Here is a 10563-nt window from a genome sequence, read left to right as displayed (position 1 = left end):
AACTATCTATCTATTTATTTATTTATTTATTTATTTATTTATTTATTTATTTTTAAAGTATTCTGGCGCTGACAATGAGACCCTAAAACAAAGAAGAACACAAATCCTGTCCCGAGGACTTCCAAAGCAGAAACCAATACAAGGTGTAAAGCAAGTTATAGTTGTGGCTTCTGGAAAAGGTGGAGTTGGAAAATCTACTACAGCAGGTATTATAGGATATTATGATCTCGATTAGGAATTTATGCCAACTGGTGAATGCACAGCTTTAAAACTACAGTTTTGATTTTTAAGGAGTTATTTGTGAAATTCATAATAGCTGATTCCCTAGTTTCAGGAGTTGGTAGTGATTAGGACCTTAGATGTGTAGTTAGAAAAAAACTAGATGCATAGGCACGAGTTTGACTTATTTGAGGAAAACGTGGTCAGATTGCCCACCAGATTGCCCAGAGAGAGAAATTGCCACTGTAAAGTGGCAATGCTGATAATCTTTTTCATAGGGTGCCTATGTAAATTAAATAAGCTAACCCCTTTGCCCAGTGTCTCCTAAGTAGTAAGTTCTCAATATTTGGTTGCTGTTATTGCGTTTTAAACATTTGTTAACTTTAATACTAAATTGTTTTGGTTAGTTGATATTTATTTCCAGTCTATCAGTGTGCGTATAGCTACACAGTTGCAGTGAGAATTTTTACATTATTGTGACCATTTTTCTTTTAACCATAATATTATAGAATCAATGACCTAATATTTGGAAATGCTTGGAAAGGTTTAACGTTGTTTTAGTTATTTTAAATATATAATCTTTTAATATGTCTTTTATATTAATAATACTAGAGCAGAGATTTGTTTTTGGTGGCTCTTTTTATTTGTAGATTTCATCATGACTGAAGTGCTGCTTTCAGAATCCATAGAAGTACCACCAGAAATAAAAGAGTTACCATCCAAGACTAATAGCCAGATATTCTCAGAGTTTTTCAAAATAAAATTTTTATTGCTAAAATGATTATTCCAGTGTAATGTAAAAGGGTAATAACTTTCCTTCCAATCCTGCACAACAGAGGTGACTTGTATTATTAATTTGGAGTCATAAAATGTTCTTTATCTTGTTGCCTTATATTTAATTTGCAGTCATTTCAGTAGGAATGGCTGCTAGGTCAGGTTTTATCCAACCTATCTTTTTGTAGATGATTTCTTTTTTCTTTTTTCTCTCTGTTGTTGCTGTTGTTTTGTTTTGTTTTTGAGAGAGAGGAGAGAAAGCACCCATGCATGTGCCTACAAAAGTGGAGTACTTGCAGTGGGAGAGAGAATCTCCAGTTGGCTCCTTGCCCAGCTTGGAGCCAGTTTCCAGTCTCAGTCTTAGGACTGTGACATTATGACCTGAGCTGAAATCAGGAGTCAGATGCTTAACTGACTAAGCCACCTAGGAGCCCCATTTTTTGCAGATGATTTTTAGAAAATGATTGTCCTTACTATAGTTTATTTGTTGATTTTGGTATAGTCCGAGACAGGCAAGACTCTTTAAATGTTGTATTTTTTTTCAGACTATTTAAATTGAGTGACATATGTACCTTAAAATTCTGTTCCATTGGAATCAATGACATTTTTTTTTTTTTTAATGTTTTATTTATTTCTAGGAGAGAGAGAGACAGCGTGAGCAGGGGAGGGTCAGAGAGAGAGGGAGTCACAGACTGAAACAGGCTCCAGGCTCTGAGCTGGCAGTCAGCACAGAGCCCGACGCGGGGCTCGAACCCACGAACCGCGAGATCATGACCCAAGCGAAAGTCGGACGCTTAACCGACTAAGCCACCCAGGTGCCCCTGAATCAATGACATTTTGAAATAAGGGCTCGTACAGAGTTCTGTGACTATTACTGGAGATCTTGTCTTCACTTAAAACCATATTTAGTAATTTCCCAGTATAGCAGTTTTATAGTTATACAACCAGCTACATATCCAACTAGATAGTGTTATTAGTTCAATTTTTTCTCACTTTTACCTGAAGTTAATTGTGGAAGAGTTTTTCGGATATTTTGAAGAAACTAAAATTTACTAAGTATTATAGTAATAATAGGCCTCTAATATATTACTATTTGATAGATACTGTATTATTATTAAAAATGATTAGTGATTGTTCCTAATTAATTAATGTTATAATTTTCATATTTTTACATTCTTTTCTAAGGACCTGCAATCCATCTATTTAATGTTTCATTTTTTAAATTTAGAAGCTTTTAGTCTTTGGTTCTAGCATCTACCTCTTCCTGTTTTTTGAAAATTCAGAATACATTTATTTGTTTTCAGTAATGTGAATCCTTTTGCATCTCTGTGGTTAAAGATGGAAGGTATTTTCATGATATCACTAAGGTTTTTGAGTTTTATGCAATATAATTTGTTGGGTCTGTAGGCTTGTACTTGCTTAAAACACGGTTTTTGTTTTTGGGTAGCAGATCATCTGTTCCCATGGAATGGGACAGCATTTTTGTTTTTTAAGTTGGCTCCACACCCAGCGTGGAGCCCAACATGGGGCTTGAACTCACAACTGTGAGATCAAGACTTGAGCTAAGATCAAGAGTTGGACCCTTAACCAACTGAGACACCCAGACACCCCTGTGACAGCATTTAAATAGGAAAATAAATGAGAAAATATGCAGTTGTGACACATAGTAGGTGTTTCCGTGAATGCCCTTTCCTTGCTTTTTTTGTTTTGTTATCATTATATCATCCCTCCCAAAGAGCTGGCCTTTACTTTTTGCTAACAGCTCTATCTGCATACTTAAACCTTAGAAATAAGGCTAAACTCTGTATAACTCTGTTGGTATTCTATTTCTTTCCGTTATATATATTCTTGTCCCAAACTATCTCAAAATTCTTTCCATTTGAACATGTATGCCTGAGATATTTTTGATTAGAATGATGACATATGATTAATACAGATATTCTCTGTGGTTCCATTATGTGAATGGGAGGAGACCCTAACACTGAGATGAATTATTCTCTAAAAATTTCTGCTTAATAGGTAATGTTTAATATGTGATGTATCTCAAATTCAGAATCATTTTGTAATTTATAAAAATTAGTCTCTTTTGTCTTGTTTACTTTCTGTATTCTTGTGTCTTTGTTTTTTACAAGTATAGGAGATCTATTAAAAATTTCTCATGTTTTGGTTATTACCTTGAAAATATTAAAAGTCAAACTGAATTTTAGTAGAAGGAAAGTTACTAAATTTAATTACTTTTTTGTTTCTTACAGTGAACCTTGCACTTGCACTAGCAGCGAATGATTCGGTAGGTGTGTATTAATACAAATATTAATTGATTAAAATGTTTTTTAGGGAAATGATAAAGAATATACTAATATTTTTCATTTTACTCTGTCAGAGGCTGTAGTGTAGCCATCATCACTTGTGTTCCTTGAACGAACTGAAAAGTCTGACATAGGTACTGATAACATTTAATAATGATGAAAATGGAGGGGGTCAAGGAATTGAGGCAGCCTCCAGAAGGTAGAAAAGGCAAGGATATGGATTCTTCCTTAGAGCTTCCAAAAGATGTGATTCTGCCAATACCTCAATTTTAGCTCATTGAAATCTATTTTGGACTTATGTGATAATTTCTCACAGTAGAAGTAGGAAATAAATATGGACAGGAAGTCCATTTTCTTAGTTCTTACATCTCCAAAGATGTCTTTATTTTGCCTTCGTATTTGATAGTTTTACTAGATGTAGAATTCCAGGTTCAAAATAATTGCATCTCTGAAGCTTATAAACAAGATTCCTTTTTCTTCTTACATGCTAATAAAATGTCTGATGCTCATATGATTCATACTGCTTTGTAACAACCTGTGTTTTCCCCCCTCAAAGCTTTTAGAGTTTTCTTTATGTCTTTTAAGTTTAGGAATGTTATAAATATGTGTCTGGTTTTTGGCTTTAAAATTTTTTACCTGCTTGGAACTTAGCCAAGCAGTATCAAGGTTTGAGTCTTTTTCAGCTTAGGGAAATTTCTTCCCTGATTACTTTAAGTGGTATGTTGGTTCTTTCTTCAGATACCTATTAGATAGGTATTAACTCTTTATGCTTGTTAGTTTTTCTTTCATAGTCTCCATTTCTTTGTCTTTTGTTTGCTTTATGTTTTGGAAGATGTCTTAGACTATTTTCCACACTGCTTTGTTGGGTTTTAGTTGTTATTTAGCCCTTCTGAGTTTTATTTTTAAATTCAGAAATTGTATTTTTTCCAGTTTTCCAAGTCTCTTTCTTATTTTACACATACTGGAAAAACAGTGGCTGTATCATTCATTTGAATCTCTCTGAGGATGCTAATTAGAATTAATAAAAACTGTTCCTTTTAGTGATCTCTATTTACTTAGCATGGTGGTTCTTATAATGTGGTCCTCAGACCAGTAGAATCAGCATCACCTGAGAAATTGTTAGACATACAAAATCTTGAGCCTACCTGAAACTTAACTGAATTAGAAACCATGAGGGTAGAGTCCCACAATCTCTGTGTGTGTGTGTGTGTGTGTATGTGTTTCTATACATCATATTTTTAAATTTAATTTAATTTTTTATGAAGTCTTTTTGACAGTGTTATATTAGCTAGAATCTGTGTTTTAACCAGCCATCTTTATGATTTTGAGGCATGCTCATCTTTGACAATCCTGGATCTAGAGTTTGTGAAAACTCTTATCTGCTAGTGTCACCGTCTTTGTTTTCTTTTTAAAGTGTTTTATTTATTTTTGAAAGAGAACAGGCTGGGGGAGGGGCAGAGAGAGAAGAGGACAGAGGATTCGAAGCGGGCTCTGCACTGACAGCAGTAAGTCTGATGTCATGCTCGAACTCAGCAACCTAGAGATCATGACCTTAATCATGACCTGAAGTCAAACGCTCAACCAACTGAGCCACCCAGGTGCCCCTCCCTTTTTGTTTTCTAGTGTGATTATGTTTTTTATTTAGTTTTAAACTATTTTTTCTCTCGTTTCAATGGGAATTTGAAGAGTTAGCAACCTTATTGCAGTAAGATACAATAGTACATTTTAAAAAATAATTTTTATTAGGGCATATAGTTTCCCTGAAGAAACCTCATCTTCTTTAAAGAAGGATGAAATGGAAAGATTCAGTGGATGGGAGGTAGATAAATTTGTAGGTGTGGGAATCTTTTTGATTATCACGTTAGCCAAAGCTTTAAGTCTTAAGTTATTGTGAAACAATTAGGGAATATGAGAGCAAAGGATGAAAAGAATAAAGAAGGGTTGATTCCTTCATGTTAAATATTGTCAATCTTGATGAGATGGTAGCTCAGAAGAAGTTTTTTTGTTGTTGTTTCCTTCTGTTTCTGTGTGGTTTTTCTTTCAGGGAGCAAGGATGGGGGCAGATCCATCTTTAATGCCTTTTATGTATGACAGGGAAATTGGTAACAAGAAAGGAAAAGCAATAGTACTTTACCTGGCTCATTTCTTTAGAGGCCTTTAATATCCTTAAGTGTTTTTAAACATGTTTGTAAAATCTTCCTTTTATTGTCTGTGATCCTGATGNTTTTTTTTTTTTTTTTTTTTTTTTTTTTTTTTTTTTTTAGCAAAGTTACTGTTTTTGATTAGGGACTAGCATGTTTGTGACCTGCCAAAGTGACCTGCCAAGAGGGACAGCCTGAATATAGAAAAGAAAAGCTTTATCTGTTCTATATGATTTAAATGCATCTGGCATAGTTTTGTTCTGTGTATTTCCCAACTTAAGATTTTATTGGCTTATCGTTTATGTATTTATTTTGAGAAAAAGAAAGCACACATTCAGGCTGTGTGCTCATGCACCAGCAGGGGAAGGAAAGAGAGAGAGGGAGAGAGAGAGACTTGCAAGCAGGCTCTGCACTGACAGTGCGGCTCAAACTCGTGAACCATGAGATCATGACCTGAGCAGAAGTCAAGAGTTGGATGCTTAACTGACTGAGCGACCCAGGCACCCTCCAACTTAAGATTTTATTAATATTACACTTGCTTAGATGACACTTTTTGGTCCTTAGGGAAACCCAAGTTTCCTCCCAGCTTTTTTGCTTGCCTGAGTTGATATAGATGGCCAGGGTATATCACTTTATGGGGTTAAAAACTCCAATAAGGATGGTGTTTTTAGAGCCTCTCTAATGATTCATTCCTAAGGAGTCTTAATTCAGTGGAGCTTGTCCACAGGATTGTATTGTGTTGTTTTTATTTTTTATTTTTTATTTTTTTTTATTTTTATTTTTTTAAATATTTTTTAANTTTAAATTTATTTCTAGGAGAGAGAGAGAGACAGCGTGAGCAGGGGAGGGTCAGAGAGAGAGGGAGATACAGACTCTGAAATTGGCTCCAGGCTCTGAGCTGGCAGTCAGCACAGAGCCCGATGCAGGGCTCGAACCCACGAACCGTGAGACCATGACCCAAGCGAAAGTCGGATGCTCAACCGACTAAGCGACTCAGGCGCCCCTGTGTTGTTTTTAAATGAGGTCTCTGATTTGCTTTTCTTTGTTTAAGACCTTGCTCTTTGTTTCTTTCTTTCCTTCTTTTCAATGTTTATTTATTTTGAGAGGGAGTGGGGGAGGGCATGAGTGGGAGAGAGGTAGAGAGAGAGAGACAGAGACAGAGACAGAGACAGACAGAAACAGAGAATCCTATGCAGGCTGTGCTGTTAGCACAGAGCCCCATGCAGGGCTTGAACTCTTGAACCATGAGATCATGACGTGAGCCGAAATCAAGAGTCAGCTTAACTGACTGAGCTACTCAGGCACCCCTCTTACTTCCTTTCTTTTCCATGGGTTGGTGCTTGCTTTTTTTTCAGCATTGAAGTGGGAAGATCCAGAAAAGGGAAACGGGTCCATGAAGCTATTCATTTTACTTTTCATGTTGACTTTACCAATCTCTAACTGGATTTCGTAAACACCAGGGGTGTATGTAAGATAGTCCAGTGGGATATGGGAAGGAAATTTTTCTCTTCCGTTTGTATTAAATTTTAACTTTTAAAATTTGTTTTTTGTGTATACTTTAGAATTTATACTGTATTTGTATATATAATATATATGGCAGCTCTAATGTAATTTATAAACAAATATATTAACATATTAGGGATGTATGCTCAGACATTTTTTACTTTTTGGAGTGCATGATCAGAATAGTTCTGATGTCACTAGCCTAGGCAAAAGGAATTTTTGGGTTGTATCATCCGTCCAGTTTAAAAAAAGACTACTTTGTAGATTGAGGTAAAGGCCTTACAGGAATGGGGTATGGATTTTCTCTTTTCCTAGTCTTTTGTACTTTCCTTTGGGAATGTAGAAGGTAGTATTGCAGAGCAGAGTTTGGGATCATGTGTGCCACATATATAAATTTTGCATCCAATGATTTGTTGGAGCTGGCTCATGCTTGCTTGAGAGTGCTGATTGTTAAATTTTCAGGTATTTGGGAACTAGTTGATATCATTTCATTACCTTGAAATAGGCCACAGTGAGTATTTAAACCATGGAAATAAACAAATATTGAAAGTCAGACACCGCATCCCACCCCACACTGAGCTACTTAATTAAACATTTACTGGCACACCACTGATTATACATATTGACAATCATATGTTTTTATTTTTATTTTTTCTATATTAACCATATTATGGATATCATTTTTCTATAATATATATTTAATAAATAATGAGAAGAGCACTCCTGGGAGAAAGAAACATAAAGACTACCAGAAGCCACTGATACGCTCTCTAAGATATCTAACTCACTTCAGTTCATTTTAGTCCAAAACACAGTTTAAGTGCCTATAACACTCATTGCCAGACACCCTGGGAATATAAAGAAAAATAAATGTGTCGGGGGAGTTCACAGCCAGTCAAGGCTGCATTCACAAAATAGTGTTGTGTGTGTGTGTGTATATGTATTTATATAAGTGTGTATATATTTCTGTATATCTGTTGTGTGTGTATTTTGGTGGTATATAGATGAATTAGGTTCAAATAATAGTTTCTACTGTGAGTGAGTGTTAATTAAGAACATTTAAGGCTTATTGTGCTTCATAACAGAGTAGACACATTGTATACTTTTATAGGTTTTATAATCTAGTGAAGACAAAAGGAAGATAAATGCCTTAAAATCAGGAGTTGTATTCAAGGTCAAATAGAGTAGTGTATCTGTCCAGAATGAGTAGCTTTTATTCCAGAGAAAAGCAACCTTTTTTTTCCCCATAGAGCATTTTCATGAACATAATTGTATTTGATTCTCACAGAAACCTGTAATTTAGTGCCAAAATATTTATCAGTTTTACAGTCTTTATTGATTCTGTCCGATCCTTGCCACATTTCATCAGCCAGCAAATATCTGTTTCAGTCTCTGCACTATTTTTTTAAGATGTATTTTTCTGTTGCCACTATTTCTACCCTAACTAAGGCTCACATTACTATTTAGCTCGTTTATTCATTTATACTTAAAACAGTTATTGAGTGCCTACTCCATCCCAAGAACTTTGTTTGGAAGATACAGAAATGAACGAGACACACAGTCCATGCCTTTGAAGAACTCATAGACTGGTAGACCACTGCAGTGATCAAATACATTACCTACTCATGGTCAGATTTTTTCAGACATAATACCTGATTACTCTTACTAAAGCACTATTGGAATTACATCACTCCCCTCCTCATCATCACTGCTGAATGCCTTTTATTGGCATTCAAGATCCTCAGTGATCTGGCTTTCATCTTTCTTTGTGTGTTTGTCTTTAGCTCTTCTAAATGGTCCTCTGCTCTAGTTTTAACCAATCTAGGTTACTTGAAGGGCCAATTTGGGCTTGGATATGCTATGTTCTTGCTCGCTTACGGCCTTGCTTGTGCCTTACTACAGGAGTGTTCTTTTCACCTTTCTTCAATTTTACATGTCCTATCTTCTGGGCTGCCATTTATGGCTATCCTGGTTTATATCCTGCATGAGGGTGCTTGTCTGTGTGATGACAGAAATTCAAACTACTTGTTTCTTGTGTAATTGTGGGCTGCAGTATTTTTTATGTTTTGTTTATTATTTTTTTAAGTAAGCTCTAGACCCAATGTGGGGCTTGAACTCACGATTTCAGTATCAATTATAGTATATGCTGTACCTATTGAGCCAGCCAGGCACGCCTGCAGGCTGCATTCTAATTCACACAGAGGTACTACTGTCTGAGCCAGCTTTGCCCTGAGGGGCAGCTTAATGAAGTGCTCCCTGAATTCCTTTCTTTTTCCATCTTGGGAAATCCAGTAGCACTGTTTATGATGGTGACGATGCAGCAACCATTCTGGTAATTTTTATAATAACAAATGACACAACTAACATTCATTGAGTGTTTATTATATGTCAAGCACTATTCCTCATGACATGGTTCTTAACTCATTTATGTTTCATAGCATGAAAGTTGGGTAAATACAGTGAAAGAAAACTCTAAGAAGTAACAGCAGGAGAAATCTCAGTACAGGCAGGCATTGGTTCATCTTGAGCAAAGAATAAGAATAGATATGGGAATAGATACTATTATGCTCCCTATTGTAGATAAGGAAGTAGTAGTACCTGGAGGCTGTGTTGCCTCAGGTCACTCAGGAAGTAAATAGCAGAGTCAAGATTTGAATGCCAACCTAGATCCTGTGCTCTTAACTTCCTAGCTCAATTCTAATCTCAGCTAGATTCTTATGGTTAAACACTATGTTGTTTTTATCCTTGGCTACCCTTAGCAGCTAGCACAGTGCTTTTATGACTTAGGAAATATACAGTAAATGTTTACCACATGGATGAATTGAATACCTAGAATGGTTTTACAGTATATTAAATGCAAAGTTTTGTTTTGTTTTCTTTGGTTTTTTGAGAAGTGGTGTGAGATGAGAGGACTTTTTGTGGCTTAGTTAGCTATACACTGTTCTTTTCCTGATTCTTAGAAGATGGTGCATTCCATGATTCTGCTTAGCCCTCTTCTCATTTTGTACTCTTTATCTGCTAATCTCAATTCTCCCTCTGTCCCACTTAGTACCCATGTGTCCTTGATTCCAAATGTATCACCAGCCCAGATTTCTCTCCTGGGTCCCAGACCTGCCTGTCTAGTTGTCTCTGAAGACATCTACTGGAATGCTTGACAGACATTCAAGCTCAGCATGTGTGAAACCAAACTCTTTTTTCCTATAACCAACTTTGTCCTGTGGGGTCATTTGGTTCCTGCCCACCTTCAAATTAGTCACCTGTACCTGCTGCTTCTACCCCTTAAAGTTCTCTAGACTCTGTCCTCTCATTTTAGTCCTTAATTTGCTGCCTTACTCAGACTCTTACTGTGGATCTTCTGTGAGGTGATCCATGCTCTCTATTTTCTCTGCTATGATGTTTTGAGGAAAGAACTAACACTTTCCATATTATTTTAAGAGTTTGTTTATTTATCTCCTATGCTAGTCTGTGAACCTTTTAGGGGCAATGATTTTGGTTTTACTCCTCTTTTTTTTTTAATCCTCAGTGCCTAGTCCAGATGGTGTATAATAGGTTCTTGGTAAATGTTCATAATGACAGTGGAACATATTAAATGAAGAGTAATTGTGAATATATATACACAT

General features: G+C 35.9%; 1 protein-coding gene across 1 annotated transcript in view; it reads left to right on the top strand.

Moving 5' to 3' along the window:
- NUBPL (NUBP iron-sulfur cluster assembly factor, mitochondrial) overlaps positions 1-10563 on the top strand; it is a 211598-nt gene that overhangs the window by 885 nt on the left and 200150 nt on the right. The window contains exons 2-3 of the mRNA XM_077772734.1: positions 59-206; positions 3246-3280. Of these exons, the coding sequence (XP_077628860.1) occupies positions 59-206; positions 3246-3280 (183 nt within the window). The remainder of the gene's footprint in view (positions 1-58; positions 207-3245; positions 3281-10563) is intronic.

Source organism: Crocuta crocuta, unplaced genomic scaffold (assembly GCF_008692635.1).
Source record: "Crocuta crocuta isolate KB4526 unplaced genomic scaffold, BGI_CrCroc_1.0 scaffold116, whole genome shotgun sequence".
NCBI lineage: Eukaryota > Metazoa > Chordata > Mammalia > Carnivora > Hyaenidae > Crocuta > Crocuta crocuta.
This window is presented reverse-complemented; position numbering and strand designations above follow the sequence as displayed.